The 21,818-nt window shown below is 40.0% G+C and overlaps 1 protein-coding gene and 1 non-coding gene across 6 annotated transcripts in view; one reads left to right on the forward strand and one right to left on the reverse strand.

Annotated features, from left to right (window-relative positions):
• Nucleotides 1-1,160: 1,160 nt before the first annotated feature.
• Nucleotides 1,161-1,267, reverse strand: LOC130458703 (U6 spliceosomal RNA). The gene has a single exon (XR_008918092.1). It is a non-coding gene; the product is annotated as a U6 spliceosomal RNA (small nuclear RNA).
• Nucleotides 1,268-1,645: 378 nt separating this feature from the next.
• The window catches only part of TMEM259 (transmembrane protein 259), a 52,819-nt gene continuing 32,646 nt past the window's right edge, over nt 1,646-21,818 (forward strand). For 4 of the 5 annotated variants that reach the window (XR_465844.3, XR_465845.3, XM_007489383.3 and 1 more), the window contains exon 1: nt 1,647-2,193. Coding sequence is in view for 3 of the 5 variants with exons in the window: in XM_007489383.3 (XP_007489445.2) it covers nt 1,900-2,193 (294 nt within the window). In the remaining 2 variants the exon portion in view is untranslated. Of the gene's footprint in view, nt 2,194-21,818 lie in introns of all 5 variants that reach the window. The other variant, XM_016432244.2, reaches the window with a different exon arrangement.

A 21,818-nucleotide genomic window follows, 5' to 3' on the forward strand; every position in this document is an offset into this window, starting at 1 on the left:
TCTTTCTCTGGATGTGGATAGTGTTCTTTCTCATGAATTCCTCAAAATGTCCTGGATCATTGCATTGCTGCTAGCAGAGAAGTCCATTGCATTGGATTGTACCACAGTGTATCCTTCCCTGTGTATAATGTTCTCCTGGTTCTGCTCCTCTCACTCTGCATCAGGAATGAGAGGAAAATATTTGTAAAGTTTTTTGTTTTTGTTTTTTTTTGCCAACCTTAAAGCAATATAATTTTAGACTATTTTGTTTTCATTATTATTTGAGCTGAAGAAGAAAAAGGCAAAGGACTCCAGTATCTTTGTCAAGAAACTCTCAAATGGAGTCATGAATCAGAAACAACTGAACAACAATAACTCAAATTCTGTTTTTGACATAGATTGCTTCTGTAACCCTGGACAAGTCGCTAACCACTCCGTGCTGGACGTCATAGATGTCAGAGAAGGTGCTTATGATCTGCTCTAGTAAAGGGAATTTCCTCATCCTAGAATACCTATATACCAACGAAATCAGGTATTCTCCCCAAAATAATGTGATTTCCTTGAGGACGGAGAAGGTTTCATTTTGTTTTTGTAATCCCAGCATCTAGCACTGATCCCGGCACATAGTAGGTCCTTAATGCTTGTCCACTGCCTGATTGTATCCAGTCCCCTCCCCTAGCTCCTCCACACAGTAGGTCACTAATAAATGTATTGAATTGCATGCCTATGAAACCTCTTCGATGCAGTTCTATGATCGCCATTTGACAGGTAACGCAAAACTGACGCCACAGGGAGTTCGGGGACTTGCTCTCATACACACAACTAACTAGTAAATGTTGCAGGTGGGGTTCAACTCCACTGCTTTACTTGAATTCCAGTAGGGGGGGTTTTCCCACTCCTCCTCCCCATAGTGCTTTTCTGCCACGATAGGACAATAAAAGAGATGTCCTTTGGAACACAGTTGCTCCTCCCACGTTTGGAAGTTTGGGGGAGCTTCAATTGTTACAGGTTGCTACATTTCGAATTCAGTTATCACAGAATGACTTTCCCGTCCTCGGTTTTCTCCTATTTGAAAGGAAGAGGTTGTAACATATATAGGAATTAATTTTTCCGTTGTAAAACTCCGCTTGTAAATCTCTACAATCGGCCAGGGTAATAAACACCTTATAAAGTTTAAAGAGCAAAATATGGAACGCTTCACGAATTTGCGTGTCATCCTTGCGCAGGGGCCATGCTAATCTTCTCTGTATCGTTCCAATTTTAGTATATGTGCTGCCGAAGCGAGCACAATCACAAGGACCTTAGCCTGGAGTATTTAAAGCAGAAAAATCATTTTATCTTTTGCTTAGAGTGATTTATATGTAGTTCCAATTTTTTCTCTAAAAGAAGTTATTACCAGAATTAGAATGGAATGTATAATAACAATATATAACTTTGCCTTTTTTATGTCAGCTGAATTAAGAACGTGGCTGCATTTGCAAAATTTCGAGCCTACGCTTATGTCGCGGTGGCTCATGGGAGAGAGAATGCAAAGGAGGCTTTGGCTCGGTAGGCCAAGATTGAAGAGGAGAGGGAAGGGAGGGGAGGAGGGCTGAGGGGAGGGGAAGGTTAGAAAGTGAGGAGGAGAAGGCTGGAGGGCGGGGCCGTTCCTCCAGCATCCCAGGATTCCCCGCGGGCAGAGACGTCTCGTCAGCAGGGCCGCGGTCACGGCGGCGGAGGCGGCGAATGGCGGCTTGTGGCTGCCCGTGAAGAGGCGGCGGCAGGGCGGCCGGTGGAAGAGAAGCGGCGGCGGCCCGAGTGGGAGGCAGGGGTAGAAGCGAGCACCCGGCGGGAGCGCTGCGGCCCGGGAGGGGCCCATGGAGGTCGGGCCGCCGCCCCCGGGAGCCCCGGCCTGTTAGCACCTCGGCGGCCCAGCGCAGGATGTCGGAGAACCCGCCGCCGCCGCCCCCATCCGGCCCTGGGAACGCCCCGGGCAACGGCCCCGCCAACTCGGCCGGCGGGGCTGGGCCAGGGCCCGGGGGGGCGGCGGCTGGAGGCGGCGGGGCCGGGACCCCCCGTGGGGCGCGCACCCCCAACCTTAACCCCAACCCCAACCCGCTCATCAACGTGCGCGACCGCCTCTTCCACGCGCTCTTCTTCAAGATGGCCGTGACCTACTCGCGCCTCTTCCCGCCTGCCTTCCGCCGCGTCTTCGAATTCTTCGTGCTGCTCAAGGTGAGCCCGAGGGCCGCAGCAACCCCCCCCCCCCCTTGCGACCCCTTTCCCCATTCCGGCCGGAGCTCAGCATTCGCCTCTCTTGATAGACGGCCTGCCCCCAATTCTCTAATACCCCCTTTCCCCCTTGTATCCTGGAGGGCCCAGCACCCACCTCCCTGACATCCTGCCTGCTGAGTCTTTAACTCCCTCATCCTCATCCCTGCCCCCCCCGCAGACACTGTCCTTGATATACTAACAACCCTCTTTGGCATCCTGTTTTTAACTCTCCCTTCCCCCTCCTCTGCCCTTTGCAGATCTTGCCTTTGAAGGATTTACTTCATAATGCTCTTGACATCCTGTACCCAAAAGTCTTTAACATACACTTCTTCACACACACCCCCAATCTGGGCCCTCAACCTTAATCTTAGAAGGTAATGTGGTCAAGTGGGAGGAGCAGTACTTACAGAGTTAAGAAATCTGAATCCAAAGCCAAGCTCTTCAGTTTAAGGGCTGTGTGATTGTGGATAAGTCATTTTAACACCTTTAGGTCTTGGTTTCTTGTCCATACTGTGATTGAGGTTAGACCAGGTTCTATAGGCCCCTTCCAGCTCTAAAACGGATTCTATCCCACTGTCTTGTCTCTTGTCAGCCAACAAGTATTAAAAGCTTACTATGTACCAGGCACTGTCCTAAGTGCTGGGCATTCAAAGAATGACGAAAACAGGCACTGTGCTCAAGGAGTTCCCTTTGTAATGGGAGAGAAAACATGCAAGCTACCATGCACCATATAAAATATATACAAGGTAAAGACTGGGTGGTTTTTAATACTTTCCATCTCCATTCTCTGGACTTCCTCTCCATTCCCACCCCATTCCAGATCCTGTTCCCCTCTGATCTCCTTCTGACATTCTGCTCCTAAAGTCTTTCCCCAGTCTTACAAAGCAGCCTGTGTGACACATTAGAAGAAGCAGTTCATTTGGAGTTGGGGGATAAGAATTCAAATCCAGTCTTTGCTTCTTTGGAGCTATGAGATAGATAATTACTTTAATCTCTTTGGAATTTGTTTTCATTTTTTTCTTTTTGAGGAAGTTTAGACTAGGTGACCTCTAAAGTGTTTGTGTTCTGTGTTCCTTGATCCTGCCCTAAGATCTTTACAATCTTCTCTTTTGCTTCCTAGCCCTTTAACTCCATAGCTGTCCAACCTTCTCACCTCTGGTCTAAAGAAAGGCAGGCACTCAACAAGCATTTATTAATCAATTTCTGTTTTCCCTGCTGGGACAGCTAGATAGAATGCCTTTCCTGGAATAAGGAAGACTCATCTTCCCGAGTTCAGATCTGGCCTCAGACACTAGCTGTGTGATAAACCACTCCAGTATCTTTACCCAGAAAACCTCAAATAGAGTCACAAAGAATTGGATATAACTTGGAGGGAGGGGCAGAGGAAAACTGATTTCCCTGCAGTGTGCTAAGTGCTGTTAGTACAAAAAAAGGCAAATAATAGGCCCTGCTTTCCAAAAGCATACATTCTGATGGGGGGCGGGGAGGAATGATCTGTAAAAATAACTAGATACATAGTTATGTTCACATGTACATATATAGTAGATAAAGACAATTTGAAAGGGGCAGGTTACAGTGGATTTTTCTAAGATTTAGAGCCCAAAAAGAACTTGAGAGGTCAATTCCCAAACTTTATAGATACGGGAGTCTCAGAGATGAGGAATGGCAGAAGCAGAGGTCACAAAGAGCTCAATGGCATCCTGGGGGTTGAACCCATGCCTCCTGATTGCCAGTCCATTGTTTTATCTACTGTACCATAGATGCCCTTTCCAAGTCTGTAACACTGTAACCCTTCCCCCCCCCCCCCAACCCCTATGCCATAGATCAGGTGATAATCTGTAGACCATTGGATTTTCTTAGGATTTAGAGAGGCTCCTGAGCCTTTACCACTGTCCCAGAGGTCTTTATCTCCTTCCCTTCTCCCTATACACATACCCCATTCCTCCTCAGTGTCCCTGGGTACTGAGCCCTACCTCCTAGACTTTTGGGATCCTGTTGAAGAGGTCTAAAACCTCAGGCTCCTGGTCCTTCTCTTCCTGCCCCACATAGCTTTGCTTCATTATTTAATGGTGTTCTGAACTCATAGTTTTCATATCTCCCTCCACCCCCAGAAAAATTTAGGGTGTCACCTCAGAGGTCATCTAGTCCAACTTCCTTCATCTTTGAAATGAGAAACTAAATGGGGATTTGAATCTAAGTCTTCTGATTGCAAATCAATTGCAAGATGAAGACTGGGAGGTTTTTAATACTTTCCACCTCTATTCTCTGGGCTGCCTCCCAGTTCCCACCCTATTCCAGATCCTGGTCCCCTCTGATCCCCTTCTGACATTCTGCTCCTAAAGTCTTTCCCCAGTCTTACAAAGCAGCCTGTGTGATACATTAGAAGAAACAGTTCCTTTGGAGTTGTCTTTACCCTATACTATGGTTATTCCCTCCTGGGATCCCATCCCCAAAAGTCTTCAATATTCAACACTATCCCAAAGTCTTCATGGACTCTGAAGCCCTAATCCTACAATCTTGAACCTGGGATCCTGCCTGTAAGATCTTCATCCCAGATCTTTTGTCTCTTAGATTGCCCTAAAAGTCATTATTAAACCCCTTCTGGTGTTCAGCTTCAAAAGTTTTTAATCCTCAACCCCCTTTAGGAGGTCAGAAGACAGGTGGAGATAATTGGGTTTTCATAGAATTCAGAGCTGGAAAGGACCTGAGGCCCAAAGAGGGGGAAGTGACAGGTCACACAGCGAATGAGTGGTAGAATCAGCTGTGGTGGCCTCCTGACTGCATCACACTGTATGACCCCTTCTAGGGTCCCACTCCAAAAGCAGAATGGACCCCTAGAGGGGAAGAGTGGAAAACTGCTTGAGTACAAGCCCTATCCCAGACCCTTACATATTAGAGACTGGGGCCAGTCACTTGCTTCTTTGTGTTTCAGTTCCTTCATCTAAGTCCTCTAAAGTCTCTTCATTGCCATACCAAAATAACTGCTCCCAAGCAGCTCAACGCATAATTCCCCTATCCCATCTCCCGGATTCCCTCACCCATGGTCTTTACCCCTAATCTCTTGCCCTTTCAAGATCTAGTCTTGAAATCATTCTCTCCTCACCTCACCCCAGGGCCTCCTTGTCATAAAGTAGCGGTTCTTGATCCAAGATCTGTGAACTTCTTTTTAAAGAATGTGTGTGTATGTATGTATGTATGTATGTATGTATGTATTTAAATTATTTTTTTATTACATATCAATATATACATATAATATACATACATGTATATACACAATATAATTGGTTTCTACCATAATACATGGGCATTTAATGCATTTTTAAAAATTCTAAGAAAGGGTCTTCACCAGACTATCAAAGGGTCTGTGGGCATAGACAAGGGTTAAGAACACCTGATATAGAAAGTTGGATTTTCGTAGGATTTAGAAAAGTCATCTAAACTAACCCCCTCCTTTTACAGATTAGGAAACTGAGGTCCAGAGAGAGGAAGTAACTTGACCTAGGTCACACAGGTAGTAAGTAGCAGAGGTTTGGAGTTGAATAGAAACAAGATCTTCTTACTGTAAAAACCAGTGTTTTGTTCACTGCGTCCATCCCTAAATTTTTACCACCAACTCAAGATTTTTAATGTTCTCCATTTTCTAGTTTTGCCCCTTCCAGACCCAACTGCTAAGGTCAACCAATTTCTGGGTATTATAGGGCAAGTGGCAGAATGGAGACAATGAATCTTAATAGGATTTAGAGCTGGGAAGGACCTTAGTGGGAGAGAAGAAACCATGGTCCAGAGAGATTGTTCTACAATGTCACACAGGTACTAAGTTGAGTCAGCAGTTCAACTCAAGTCTCCTGATCTCAACTGCATTGTTAGCTGACTACATTACAGTTGCCACTGTAGCCTTCGTTATTTCTCTAAACTCTTCAACATCCCTTTCATTCAACATTCCCCTTTTTAGTCTTTTGCCTGCCCACATCCCATTCCTAAAGGTGTCAGCACTATTCATAAAATAACAGATTTAGAGAAATCATATAATTCATCTTTTCATATCTCTTCATTTAATAGAAAAACAGACCCAGAAAGATAGTGACTTTCCCAGAGTTACACAGGTGCTCAGATTTAAAACCTTAGTCATCTAACTCCAAATTAAATTTGCTTTCCATTGGATTGTACTGTTGTTTATTCCTTTCCAGATCAAATGTAATCCTGTCACCCTGCCCCCAAAGTCTTCAACCTCTTCCTCCTTTCCTTCTAGGTTCCCAGTCCCACGTTCTTCAACCTCCCCATTTTTTCTCAGACATGATCTCTAAGGTTTTCATCCACTACTCCAATCTCCTTTTGAAGACCCTCACATCTTCTGTAACCTGTCTAAAAATATTCACATACTACCCAGTTGGACCATCTCTCTAACGCACCCTTTTCTGGATCATCATTCCCAAATCCTTGCCCCACATTCTCATGTGCCCATTCTTTGCCTGCCTTCTAGTATTGTCTTCCTCTTCCCTTCTCCAGGTTCAGTTCCTGACATGGTAACATGCATTAAACCACTTGGTTTTCTTTCCTACCTTTGTTCTTCATTCTTCCCTATATTTACCATTTTCCTTCTAGGCATCCCATGGTAGAAGAAATTTAGACCAGGTCACCTACTCTGATCACCTTACTTTTATAGATAAGGAAAGTGAGTTCCGGAAAGGTGAAGCAACTGGCACAACTGAGATTCATCTCCAGGTGTTCTGATGTGAAACTTTCCCCCTCCCCCAAGTCTTTTCCTCTATATTAGACCAGGACTCTTTATTTCACTTATCAGGTTCTGCCAGGTTCCCATAAACTTTTCCTGGCAGAACAATGGGTTTTAGATGACAAAACAATTTTAAAATTCGTTTGGTAAGTACCATTTGTTCTCTACAGAAAGAGGAATGTGTGACCTAACAAAGACTATTTGAAGGGATTGGGCCATAGGATAAACAGAATGATGCAGGCCCGATTTGCTTGACAGGCATGAACTCTTGAAATAGGTATAAATCACTTTTCTTAATTGTGTTCATGATATGGCAGTGATAGATGCACTAGTATAAAGCTTGAGAATGCTTTCCCTTTCTTCTTGTTAAGGAAGAATTTAGATTCATTAATGTTGTATTCATAATCAACATTAAAAATATAAGGCATTGAAGATGCAAAGCTTAGAGAAGGCTCAACTGCTACCTTTATAGAACATAGGAAATAGGAAAGTCACAAAATAACTACACAGTTCGTTCACTAGAGACATAAAAAAGAAAAGCTTAATGCTCTGTGAGGTCCCTGAGAAAGGTCATTATTCTTGTAGAAGGTGGCATTCAAGTTTTAAAGGATTGATAGTAAGTAGGTAAAATGGAGAAAAAGAAATCTCTCTAGAAATGTTGGAAGGGAAGCATTTGATCTGTGGGTTTTTTCAGTGGGTAAAATCTGTTAGCCATTTAAGAAACCAGCTGAAAAACTGTTACAGGAAAAAACTTACCCTGTACAAGCAAAGGTATTCTACCATATTATCTAGTCTTTTAATTACCCTCATCTTAACAGACTCAGCTTTGGCCAAGACATAATTCCAGTACTGATTATGAATTGAGGACATATTGAGATAGAATCTTAGAAGGATTCCAGAAGAATCTGGAAGGAGTCCAAAGAGCTCATTGATTCCCCTTATTTGGCAAATGAGGAAGTGACTTGCTAGGGACTACATAGTTAAAGGTCCTTCTTAAAGTATGTTTTGCCAATGAATAAGTTACTTTAACTCTGGATTTTTTTAAGTTGAAGCCAAAATTTAGATGTCACTTTGAGTGCCCAGTTGTATGTGGTCTCAATTGTTTGATATAGTCAGGAGATGGATTTTAGACCTGACTCTGCCACTTGCTTCATTGTGTCACCTTGAATGAATCACTTTCTTTCTTTAGACCTGAGTTTCCTCTTCTGTCCTGGGACCAAACTAGATGAGGGATTGGACTATACGATTTCTCAGCTCTTTTCCAGCTCTAAATCTTTGATTTTATAATCCCTGAGGTCCTTTCCAGTGCTGAAATTCTGTGATTTCTATCAATTCAGTTTTTGTTTATCTAGTTAAGACATAGCAACTAGCTAAATCATCTCTATCTACTGTACTTGTGTTATGCACTGATGTTGACCAGTTGGCCTGTGATTTCAGAGTAAGGCAAACTTCTGAATTGTTGTACCTACCTGTTCTAGATAAATGGCAAGACTGGAGAAAGGTTGTATTGGGAAAAGCCCTAAACTGAGCTTTAGGAAACCTGGGTTCTTCTCTGCTACTAATTAAATGGATACAGGTCACTTTCTTTATGTGGACCATAGAATCATAAGATTATTGACTTTAGAACTAGATGGAGATCTTAGAAATCCTCTAGTGCTAATCAGATATCATAATTTTCAAATTTACTGTAATTTGCCACACTTCTAGTCAATCTATTAATCTCTTCTCAGAAAAGTAAATATGACAAAACTGAGAAGCAGAGAGGTAAAGTTACTTTCCTAAATTTCATACAAATTGAAGTGGCAGAAATGGGATCAAACCAGATTCCAATTTTTTTCATCTATAAAATGAAGGGATTGGGCAAATGATCTCTTCATATCTCTGACATTCTGTCTGAATAGTATTTAACAAGCTTTATCTCCCCAGACCTAGAGTTGTTATAATAATATAATTTATTAAAGTACTTTACTTTATTTAAAGTAAAAAGCTATTAAATTTTTTCTTTCGAAGTGAGGAATCATGGATGTTTCCTATAAAAAGGATTAGCTGTTAGGCACTATGGTGTAGTTGCCAAAGCCATTTATTCTCACTGTGAAGATGAGGCCCCTGGAAATAACAGAAACCAGCTATATCAAACATACCTTGATATCAGAAAGAATCTTTACAGATGAAGCCCCAATACTCAGTTTTTTGTATTTTGGAGACCTGTTAGTGAAGTGTTTGATTATTTCCTACTTATTTATGTGAATTGAAGGCAGTGATTGTAAACAGAGGAAAAGGAATTTGAGTGATCATTTTGATGTTAAATAAAAAAATTTTATATGACTTGGATCATCCATCCCTTATAGTCATTTGCCAAGGTGCATCAAACTGACTAGTATCTAATATGTTAATAGCTCTGATATAATTATGTAGTTCATTAGTGTTAGAAGTAATTTTATACAGGTCTTATCTCACTGAAGTCTCACCACTACACTGTGTGAGGGAAGCAGTGCCAGTAGTATTGTTTCCTGTTTGTAAATGGAGACACTAAAGCTTCAGAGAAAGGTTAAGATATCTTTTTTTTTTCATTTGAATTAGTTTATTTATTCCTTGGTTACAATAATCACATTATTTCCCTCCCTCCCCTCTACCCACCCTTCCCACAGCCCACACTCAATTTCATTGGGTATTACTTGGGTCCTTGATCAGAACCTATTTCCATGTTGTTGATGTTTGCACTAGGATGTTCATTTAGTCTACATCCCCAACCATATCCCTTCGATCCATGTATTCAAGCAGTTGTTTTCCTTCTACTCCCACAGTGTTTCCTCTGAATGTGGATAGTGGTTTTTCTCTTAGGTTCCTCCACATTGATCAGGGTCACTACATTGCTACTAATGGAGAAGTCCATCACCTTCGATTGTACCACAGTGTATCAGTCTCTGTGTACAATGTTTTCCTGGTTCTGCTCCTCTCACTTTGCATCAATTCCTGGAGGTTGTTCCAGTCCAATTTTTTGCCACCACAAAGAGGTGGTGGCTATAAATATTTTTGTACATGTCTTTTTCCTTATTATCTCTTTGGGGGTACAAACCCAGCAGTGCTATGACTAGATCAAAAGGCAGGCAGTCTTTTAGCGACCTTTGATTAAGATAATGTTCTTAAGCTTCCACAGCTAATGAGCACTGAAGCCAACAGTTGAAATCAGAGCCAGGCTCTCTGATTCCAACACTAATACTTTTTCTTTAAAATATAGATGGGTGAGGAGAGTTGTATGTGTGTGTGTGTGTGGGGGGGGGTGATGTGGGATGGTATGTGTATATTTTGTCCCATAAGGCTTATTTGAAATTTTAAGCTTTAATCGTTTCAGGAGTATAAATTCTACAAGCCTACAAAAAAATTTGAAAAGTTAATTGTTTAAAATGATGTTTCTTATTAAAATACAATACTAGTCAATTTTTTAACTTAGCAAAGACTTTTCATTAGTTGCTGCTTAGTGACTGAAAGGATTATATTTGTGAGCTTAGTCTTAAAATCATCTAAAGAATGAGGTTTTGATGCATACGTGATAGCTTTGACATGTCAAAGAATAAATCTTAAGGACTTATTCTGACTGAGATAACCAAACAAGAGGCCCTTTCTCTTGAAATGCACAATGACAAGGGTACTCCATCTTCTTAAAATTAAAATATTATTAAAAATTCACAAAACTAAATATGTATAAAATAAATTTAAATAAACCTCTTTTAAAACTCTTATCTTTTGCCTTAGAATTAATCCAGGTATTGATCTCAAACTCAAAGAGCAGTCAGAGCTAGGCGATTAGGCTTAAGTGACTTGCCCAGGGTCACACAGCTAAGAAGAGTCTGGGGGGGGGGGGCAGCTGGATGGCTCAGTGGATTGAGAGCCAGGCCTAGAGATGGAATGTTCTAGGTTCAAATTTGACCTCAGACACTTCCCCAGCTGTGTGACCCTGGGCAAGTCACTTAACCCCATTGTGACCCTGGGCAAGTCACTTAAGCCCAATACACAGTATTGATTCCAAGACAGAAGATTTCAAAATAATAAATAAATAAACAAATAAATAAATTGAATAAGTAAATAGAAAAGTGTAAGGACAGATTTGAACCTCTCAACTCCAGGGCCAGTACTCTGTCCACGGATCCATTTTGCTTGCCCAGTAATTAAACTTTCAAGTGATTTTTGTAAGTTTGTAACCTTTTAAATACTTGTGAAGTTAATAAAGTTTAGAACTACCCTAAGGCTTTTGGAATATACACAAACCACATAATTGGTACTTTTATTTTTATTCTTTAAATATATCTTTATTTCATCAAATATTTCCCAATTACACGCAAAAATTTTTTAAGCCATTAAAAATGTTTTGAGTTCCAAATTCTCTCCCTGCCTTTTCATCTCCTTCCTACCCTTCTCCCCCAATTCTTTTAATCAATTAAAAATGTAAAGTTATGCAAAATGTGTTTTCATATTAGCTATGTTGCAAAAGAAAATACAAACTGAAGAAGCTCAAGAAAAATAAAGTTTAAAAACCATGCTTCAATTTTCACTCAGGCTATATCAGTTCTCTTTTTGGAGGTAGGTGGCATTTTTCTTGGGGGGCCTTTTGGAACTGACTTGATATCAGAGTAGCTAAGTCTTTCACTATTGACCTTCCTTCAAATATTGCTGTTATTGTGTTTGATGTTCTGGTTCTACTTACTTCACTTTACATCAGTTCATAAGTCTCCCAGGTTTTTCAGAAATCACTTCTCTTGTCATTTCTTATAGCACACTGGTATTCCATCATAATTACATACCACAACTTGTTCAGCCGTTTTCCCAATTTGGTGAGCATCCCCTCAATTTCCATTTCTTTGCCACCACAAACATTTTTGTACAAATAAATCCTTTTCCTTTGATCTCTTTGGGAGAAAATTGGTGCTTAAAAAACAAACAACTCCAACAACATCTCTTAAAATACCCTTCTCCCTTGGAAGAATTACATTTAAACAAACTGACATTGATCATGTATGACATATGCCTTATTATCATACACAAGGACCCTGTCCTCTCTAGTAAGAGGAGGGAGTTTTATCAGCCCTTTGGAGTCAAGACTGTCATTTCACTGATCCAAATTCAGATGTTTTAGGTCATCTAGTTTAAGTCCCAGATTTCAGTGTGGGAGAGAATTAAAAGAATATGGATCTGGAATCAAGAAATCATAGATTTAGAAAGGACTTTGGAGGCCAAGTCACCCTCTCTCCCTCGGCGTCAGCTAATTCCATCTTTGAATGGTTGGACTAGATTATTTTAAGGCCCTTCTCAACTGAAAATCTTAATAGTTTATGAAATTCCAATATCTTGGCAACTTTTAATATTCTTTGAGTTAGTGGGATTGAAACCAGCAAGTATATTTGGCAAGCCTCTTGAAATGTCTATAAGATGCCAGACTGCATTGGGTAGTCTTCTAGCCTGTTAGAAGAAAAATTTGAGTTAACATGCTAATACTTTGTAAAAATCTCAGTTCAGTTCAGTTGCACTGTTTCTTATTGAGGTGTTCCAAGAATTCTCTCCAGTTTACTTCCACTTTTCTGTAGCTAGTAACAGTTTACAATTTACAGTTACAGTTTCCAGTGGGCAGTGTGAGCTTTTCCCTACATTGACTTTGTCCTTCCCAGTCTCCCCTTTAAACTCCTCTAATCCCTGGAACCAAGTTTTCTCTTCTAAAGCATTTTATTTCTGAGTCCAGAATAGAGAGGCCCTGAGTGGAGGAAGTGCTGCTGTGGTGGTGACTGCTCCTATGGGGCTATTTGTTGATATAGTCTTAAAAACCTGTTTTCTCTCTTGAGCTGACTAAGCATTTTCTGTGTAATTGAAACCTCTTTTACATGAATTAGTCATTTTGGGTTTCCTGGTCATATCTATTAAGGTTCCTTGAGTATTGAGCTGAGCTAGTGGTTAGGTTTCTTTTAAAAGTCTTTTATTTATTTGCTTTTGTCAAGAAATTTTTTCAGTAACTAAATCTTAAGGCTTTTCCCATTGTATGGAGCAATCCATGTTTAGAAGAGAAGCCTTAGGGAAGAACATAACTATAGTAGGGAAAACACTGGGTTCAAATGCTGGCTCTGTCACCTATTATTTGTGTGGCAAGTTGTTTCACTTCTTTGGGTCTTAGTTTTCTCATCTGTAAAAGAAGGGATTTTTAAGTAGACTTTAACCTACTCCATATTTATGATCCTGTGAAGGAATGTTGTAACCAAGAATATTCTGTTCTTTAAAAATGAGATGTTTGGGGGCAGTGATGTTTGTTTTTGCTAATGTCCTTGCCCTTCATAAAAGCATTGTCTCAGCAGCATGTCTAAGCGTTTCTAGCCATCTCTGGGGTGAACGTGTAGTTGTTGGTGGTATAGTCTTTCAGATTTCTCTGTGGACTTCAGTGTCTGTCCTATTTTTCTTGATGATCCTACAGGCTTTGGTGCTCTCTTTAACATGGACTAAGCATTGGCAGATACCTCCAAAAGTCATTACCCAAAGTAGGAAAGAAGAGAGCAAGTAAACACTTGGACAAAAATGGAGGGAAAAGTAAATTCTCACTTTTAATAGTCACAGAGAGTCAGAAAAAAAGGCAAAAGTCAGGGGGATCAACATCATGCAATTTAGAATTTAGAAGAAACATGATTAAAGGTCATATGGTTCAACACCCTCATTTCACAAATAACAACTGAAGCTCAAAAAAATTTGTTGAAATCAAATTAATTAGTAACAGAGCTAGAACCTGAACATCCCTGAACTTCGGTTTTCTCTGTAATGTGGGAATACTTCCTGCCCCACCTACCTATCAGGATTGTTCTGAGAGTTAAATGAGATATAATACTAGTTCCCATCTTCAGGCGCTCCACCTTCCCCAGATAAACTAGTCTGTGGTACCCCAGAGTTATGAGGAAGGTATTTTGTAAATTTGAGAGTTGTGAGTCGTTATTAAAAACATTGCTAGTTCCTAAATTTTCTTCCTTTTCCTGCATATTTTTTATTTCATCTTCAGCTTCTGGTCCCTAATTGTTCTTGCAGTGTTCTTTGCCTTTTGCAACTTTCTTCCACTTTATATCTTTATTGAACATTAAGTGTGCCCAGCTTTGTGCTGTTGAGGATATAAATGAAATATGTTATGATGTTTAGGCTGAGAATGCTTCTCTTTCTTACCCTTCCAATTCCTCTCCACTAATACTTTTCATATGAAGCTAACTTCCCACTGTAAAATTTTATCTATTTGGGCCTTCTTAACTTCATTTGTGTTGTGGCAGTCTGTTGAAGCTTATGGTCCCCTTCTTAGGAAAATCTTTTCAAATGCAGAAAATAAAATCCATGGGATCACAGAGGAGACCGATTATATTGAAATAAATTTACCAACATTTTTTTAAGTTCTTGAAAGAACCCTGATATCTGTATCTGATCAATACAGTGAATCCCACAATTCCAAAGGATTCATTATGAAACAGACTTTCCACCTCCAAATAGAAGACTGTTAGTCTCAAAATGCAGATTGAAGCACTTCTTCCATCACCGTGTGTGTGCACACACATGACTAGTACACATATTTGTAATAGATTTTGGTTTTCTTCCCTTCTCATTGGGTGGGAGAAGGGGGCAAGGGGAATGGAGAGAATTCAAAATGGGGGTGGGGGAATGGCTATCCTTCAAAAAATAAAATAAACAAGTTCACAAATAAGGTTAAGAACTTCCCTAACCTAATGTATTATTTTTGAGGAATCATTTAACAATAGAATGTTAAGCTGCATGTGTCAGCATATGGCACTGTATTGTGGAAAGAGCCAGTGGGTCTGGTTTCTATAATTGGCTCTTCCACTAACTCACTCTGTGACCTTCAGCAGGTCACTTGACTCCTTACCTTTCCAGCTTTCTTATACTTTCCTCTTTTATACCCACTAGATGATCTTGCTACACTGGCCTGCTGGCAGGTCCTCAAATTCAACATGACATCTCCTTCAGTGAGCTTTTTGTACTAGTCTCCCTCATGCTTAGAATGCTCTGCCTTTATATCCTCCCACTCTTTCTTTCCCACCCAGTTTCTCTGGCTTCCTGTAATACTTAGCTCAAATCCCACCTCCTACAGGACAACTGGTTCAGCAACTGCTAATGACTTTTCCTTTCAGATTACCTTCATCTACTCTTTATATTTTCTGTGCTCCTAGTTATTTACATGCTGTCTACCTCATTAAAATGTAAGCTTCTTGAGGGATGTTGTTTTTTACCCTTCTTTGTGTTCACAGTGCTTAGTACTCTGCCTGATACATAGTAGATATTGAATAAATACTTGTTGACTGACTAACTCAGAGGCTTAATTTCCCTGTATGTAAAACGGGAAGATTAAATTCACTAATCTTTAAAGTTCCATATAATTTATTGATCTATGGGAGGGAGAGAGAGAGGAGAGGGAGAGAGGAGAGAGGGGAATAGGGCTTAAATACCCCCTCTGTTTAGGCTGGGCCAAAGCCCAAGGCCTTGGATAGCCGAGGCAAAGAAAAGAGATCAGTCCCTATCACTCACGTGACCAAAATGGAGAAACAGTCTGAGGGCCTTCACTCCAAGCACCAGGCTCCAACCACCACACTCTCCCTCCACACAGGAAGTCCCAGCCTCCTCAGCTCTCCTCTACCTCACTTCCTCTGTCTCACCTGTGCCAATGGTGGCTCTAGCTTAACCCAGGACCGCCCAGAGGTCTGTCCCCTTTGCACATGTCTGTTGAAGGTCATATTCTCAAATAATTAAATCTTGAGCTTTGCTGCAGCCCTTTCTAAATCCTGTTACCTTGAGTACGGTGGAGATTGTAGTTTCCAAGGCCTGATTCTGTCATTCCAAGTATCTCTATTGTTATTGATCAGGACATAGCCAAATCCCATCCTCTAAAGAATGGTTTGAACAGGGTTGAGTAGTTTTGAAATTCACATGAGAGCAATCTAAGAATCACACAGATAGTCTTATTTGGATTTTTTCCCCCTAGTAGAGTAACCAGAACTTGTTCTCAGTAAAGTGAAGCTAAACTGACTCATCAGATTAACATTTTATTTTCTTATTTGGCAACTTGAAAAAACGGTATGAGGATAGACATTACACTCTATTGTTTGAAGCAGAGGATAAAGCCTAAATGACTTCACAAATCTGAGGCACCAAGTTGTTGTAGAGCCGAGAGATTTGATTCTAGTGTGGTGTATTTCTAGCATTCTCTTTTGCAAATCTACAGAAGTGGTCTTAGCTGGTTACACTTAAGTGTACACTCAGCTTCTCATTTGAGGCCCTTAACAAATCTGGCTCCAATTTCTCTTTCCAGTTTAGTTTTTTTTTTTTAACCCTTACTTTCCATCTTAGAGTCAATACTGTGTATTGACTCCAAGGCAGAAGAATGGTAAGGGCTAGGCAATGGGGGTCAAGTGACTTGCCCAGGGTCACACAGCTGGGAAGTATCTGAGGCCAGATTTGAACCTAGGGCCTCCTGTCTCTAGGCCTGGCTCTCAATCCACTGAGCCACCCATATTTTACCCCTTTATGCAGACTGTAGTCCAGCCATATAATATTGATACTACTCAGCATTCCTCAAACTCAACATTTAATCTCTTTGCATTTGCACAAGCTTTCCCTCCAACCTAGAATATACTTCTTCCCAGAATCCTTATTTTCATTCAAGGCTCACAAGTTTCTCTGAACTTCTTTGAACTCCCAGGTGTTAATGCTAGCTTTCCCTCCTCAGATTTCCTTTATTTACTTATCTGTATATTTATACTTTCTCTTCATAGAATGTAAGTTCCTTGAGTATAGGTACTGTTTAGTTTTCATCTTTGTATCCCTGGTACTCAGCATATTAAGCATTTAGAAAATATTAGTCAAATTGATTAGAGGTAGAATTGACCAGACTTGGATATGTAAGATGTGAAAGAGTGAGAAGAGGTTATAAGTCGAAGACAAGAAGAATGGTGGTTGCCTTCTACAGAAAAAGAAAAATTCAAAAAATGGATTGGTTTGAAGAGGAGAGGAAGATTATAATGAATTCTATTTTCAACAGATTAAGTTAGAGGTGTCTATTGGATATACATTTCAGAATGCCTAGTAGGCATTCAGTGATATGGTACTGGAACTCTAGAGAGATTGGGGTTTTGTGTATATATATGTATTCCTGGAATTATCTCTGTAGAGATCTAAATGAATCCATGAGAGCTCAGAGGATCACCTAGAGGAAAAAAACCAAGAACTTGGAACAGAACTTTTGGGGATATATGCTTTAATAGGCATGACATGACTGAAAATCTAGTAGAGGAGACCGAGGAAGTAGTTAGACTAGTAGGAGAATCAAGAAAATAGTATTATGAAAACCCAGAGAAGAGAAAGTGGTCAGGAGAAGGTAATCAACAATGTCATGTTCCAGAGATTTCAAGAAAGATGAAAATTGGAGGGGAAAAAAAGCCATTGATGATTATGGATAATTCTGGTGAGTGAGCAGTTTCATTTGAGTGATGAGATCAGAAAATTAGATTGCAGAGGGTTAGAAGAAAGGAGAGGAAGTGAAGATGTATAGTAGCATTTAGCTACTCTCATGATGTGGCTACTGATAGCAAAACTCTGGCCCTGCCCAGGTGTAGAAGCAAATAAAAAGAATGACTTTTTCTTTATTAGTACATTAGTGACAAGTCAGCAATGTCATTCTTTTTTAAAACCTTAACTTCCATCTTAGAATCAATACTGTGTATTGGTTCCAGGACAGAAAAGCAGTAAGAGCTAAGTAGTCGGGCCTAAGTGACTTTCCTAGTGTCACACAGTGAGGAAGCGTCTGAGGCCAGATTTGAATACAGGTGCTCCTTTCTCTGGGCCTAGCTTTCAATCCACTGAGCCACCTGCTTCCCCCATCATTTTTGTATATAAAGGGTAGTGTTAGAGATGTTCTGTTAGAATGTGAGCCCTTACAGGGTATCCTCATTGCTTAGCACAGTGCCTAGCATATCACACATGAGGGATGAGCCTAGAGAGATGAAGTGAGGTTGGATGATCACTGATCACTTGGGTTGTAAAAGGGATATTGCAGAGAGTCAAGCCAAGTCAACAAAGCATTTTTTTGAGCACCTACTTTGTGCCAAGCTCTGTATTTTAGGTGCTGGGTATACAAAGAAAGGTGGAAACAGTCTCTCTCCTCAAAGAACTCACAACTGGGAAGACAATATGCAAACATTGATATGCAAGCTGTATATGTGTAGACACAAATACATATAGGTTAAATTGGAGATAATCTCAGGGGGAAGGACTAAGGAGAATTCTAAATCAGGAATGGATTGAACTGGATGTGCACTGATGTCCTTTTCAACTGTGAGATTCTTGTTTTTCCAAAAATGTTCTCTAAAGCCTAGTCCAACACTTAAATTCCTATGATTCTATAAGGATCAAGTGAGATCATAGATATAAAAGGCTTTGTGACTATTAAGTTCTATATAAATGTACTGTCATCATCTTTATCATAATCATCACACTAATGGTTACTTCCAGTTCTAAAAATAGTCTTTTAATATTTTCTAGATCAAACCTGTCATGCTTTTCTGTTATTTGTACTGAGGATCTGAATTTATGAACTCCAGATAGGAATTTGGATTGTAGCCCCAAGCACTGATTTAGTACAGTCCTTGTAGGCTGATGAACTCTTCATTTACATTTCCAGAATAAACATCTCAGCTTCCTGAACTTGATGTTGATCTCTCAGTGGGCTAGCTGACCACTGAGAACATTTGAACTTGAGATATGGTGGTGGTGGTAGTAGTAGTAGTAGTAGTAGTAGTAGTAGTAGTAGTAGTAGTAGTAGTAGTAGTAGTAGAAGTAGAAGTAGTAGTAGTAGTAGTAGTAGAAGTAGTAGTAGTAGTAGAAGAAGTAGAAGTAGAAGTAGAATCTGGTCTTAAAACACAAATCTGTGTGAAGAAAAAGAAGCCAAGGAATCTTAAGGGACAAGCATATGAGTCCAATTGGCTGGTTTAGAATCTAGGTATTTGGAAACATGTGGAAGGTTTGGTTTGCAGTTGGTAGGTTGTGAAAGGTAGTGTTGGAGGAGGGAAAGGGACATGTTATCTTCTGCTTGTGGGATTTGGGAATAATTTCTAAACCTAGAAGATAAAACTTCCAAGGTTGTGACTATAAGGTCACATGGTGACACAGCAGTGACCCAAATCTATATGTACAGCATTTGCTCTGAAAAATTCAGTTACAGTTTGAGAGTATTTTCTTCTTCATAGATGATGCTAATAATAGCTGGCATTTATGTAACACTTCGTGGCAACAGTTCTCAATTTTCTTTTGCTCACGGCAGCACAGTATTATTCTTTGCCCTGAGTAATCCCAGCTGTCTCTTGCTATGGGGGAATTGAGAGCCTGTGTAAGTATATGCCATTGTAAGTAGTTTGCTAAAAATTTGTGATCACCCAAAGGTGATAATAAATATAAGTCCCATGCAATCCAGGACAACTCTTTTGAGAACCACGTTTTTTTTAGTTACAAAGCTCCTTATCTCCATTTTCCTTTGATTGATTTATAGAACAACCATATGAGCCAGTCATTGTCAGGATTAGGATTTATAGATGAGGAAACCGAGACCCAAGGAAAGGAATTGATTTTCCCAAGGTAGTGGCAGAACTGTGACTAATACTTAGACATGCCTTCTGACTGTTAGTCCAGACTGGCACATAGCCTCTACCCTTTCTTCTCTAGACACTTAAATTACATATCCTCCACAGTAAGCAAGGAATGCTTAGTAGGCAACCAATAAATTCTTGTTGATTGAGAAGTGCTGCAGTGTAGTAGAAAGATGACAAAGACCATAAAAATGATAATGGCGAGCTACACAAAATAGATGTAATCAAAACTGTTCAATATTGGTTCAAAACTGTACAGATACTTTTGATAGAGGTAATCAAAAGTATTTTCAGTGATGAAGGGAAGCTCAAATGTGAACTTCCCTTCAGGGCCAGGTACAGGGACTCACCCATTTTCTAATTCTTTGAAACAGTCTCTTGTTTTTCTGGACCTCAGTTTCATCATCTGTAAAATACAGTTGACAATACTTGCTCCATGTGCTTCACAAGACATCCTCTTAGGTCCCTGCCCCCAGAGGTAGCACATTGTTGTGGAGAGCAGAACATCTCTATTTGAATCAAAGCTTCCTCTGAAGGAATATGTAAGTAGTGAATAGCTTGGTTGTACAGGAGAACCCCATTCCATTCTAGAGATCCCTGTGGTTAAAGAAAATATGTATGATATACTTTCTTTCCTAGGAATATGGCTCTTACCCATTTGCTCTATTTCCATTGGCTTTTGTTTAATCAAGGAAATAGATTCTTGCTGAAATTCCACAAGGATCTTAATGATATCCATTCCATGAAAACTGGATATAGCCTCAACTTAATTGTTGTATAGTAAGAGTGTGGAGTCTGTGAAAGTGACTGGCAAAGGCTTTCTCTTCTGTCAGGCTCATCCTTTTTTGAGTCATCAGATCTCACTATCTAAAGCTGCATGATAAAATCTTCCGGTTCATAATAGAGAGCACAAGGCAGACAATGAACCTATAGAAGTAATTCATTCCTCAGTAGCTATGGTTGCTGAAACAGGATTTGTTTTTGACTAGTAGATTATTTGGTTCATCTCCCTTGAGGGGAAAAAATCATAAAATCATAGCCTGCTTTGGAATGGACTCAAAAGCTGGTTCAGCCTCTGTTCAAGTCATGAATCCTATTTATAACTTCCCCAGAAAGTAATTATCTATTTCCCACTTTTAACAATACTAGACCTTTAATTATAGTGCCTTAAAGTTTGCAAAACTGTTTTACATACCTTATTTTTTTTTTTGAGCCTTAACAACAATCCAGTAAAGTATATGAACTGCTGGCATTATCCTTGTAAACATTCATTCTCACCATCTCCTGAAAGAGTTCTTTTGATTTTTCTATAACTAGAACCACTGTGGCTATCCAGCCTTATCTCACATTTTCCCCTCACTGATATGGACCACACAGTGTTCCCTGAACATGTATTCTTTCCTATTTCTATGTGTTTGCTCATTCTCTTCTCTTCCATTGAAATGTGCTCTCTTCATCCCCACATCCATCTCTGCCTGCTGAATTCCAGACACAAGTTGGATTGCATGTCTTCCAGGAGCTTTCCCTAATTGCTTAGCTTGAAATTGTCCTTCTTTCTTTGGATACTATACAATTAATTTTAGGTCTTATCCCCCTACTAGACTTTTATTTACAGAACATCAGCATTAAAAAGCCCATCAGAAGTCACCTTGTAGAGCCTATAAAGTGACCTTCACTACAATGTAGTCAATAAGTGATCATTTAGTCTTTGTTTGAGGACCTCTAACAGATAGAGAATCTGTTCAGTCCCAAAATGACTAGCTGTACTTTGAGTTAGCCTTGACCTTTTTTCTCTCCTACTTACTCTTATCTCTACTTCTCTCATCCACAAGCACAAGTACTACATAGATTAATTTTACTTTGTATTAATTGAATGTCTCTTTTTCTCTTTGTTGTACTGTAGTATTTCCCACAAAAATATCACTTAATATATGATTGTTGAACTGAATTGAATTTTTGTTTATTTAATTTTGGGTATTTTTCCATAGTTACATGAATCATGTTCTTTTCTTCCCCTCCTCCCTCCTCCCTCCCCTCTCCCCTAGCCAACAAGCAGTTCTATGGGGTTTTACATGTGTCATTAATCAAGACCTATTTCCGCTTTATTAGTATTTGCACTAGGGTGATCGTTTAGAGTCTACATCCACAATCATATGCTCCCATAGTTCTTTTCTCAGGATGTGGATAGTGTTCTTTCC

This window comes from Monodelphis domestica, chromosome 3 (assembly GCF_027887165.1).
Source record: "Monodelphis domestica isolate mMonDom1 chromosome 3, mMonDom1.pri, whole genome shotgun sequence".
Classification (NCBI taxonomy): domain Eukaryota; kingdom Metazoa; phylum Chordata; class Mammalia; order Didelphimorphia; family Didelphidae; genus Monodelphis; species Monodelphis domestica.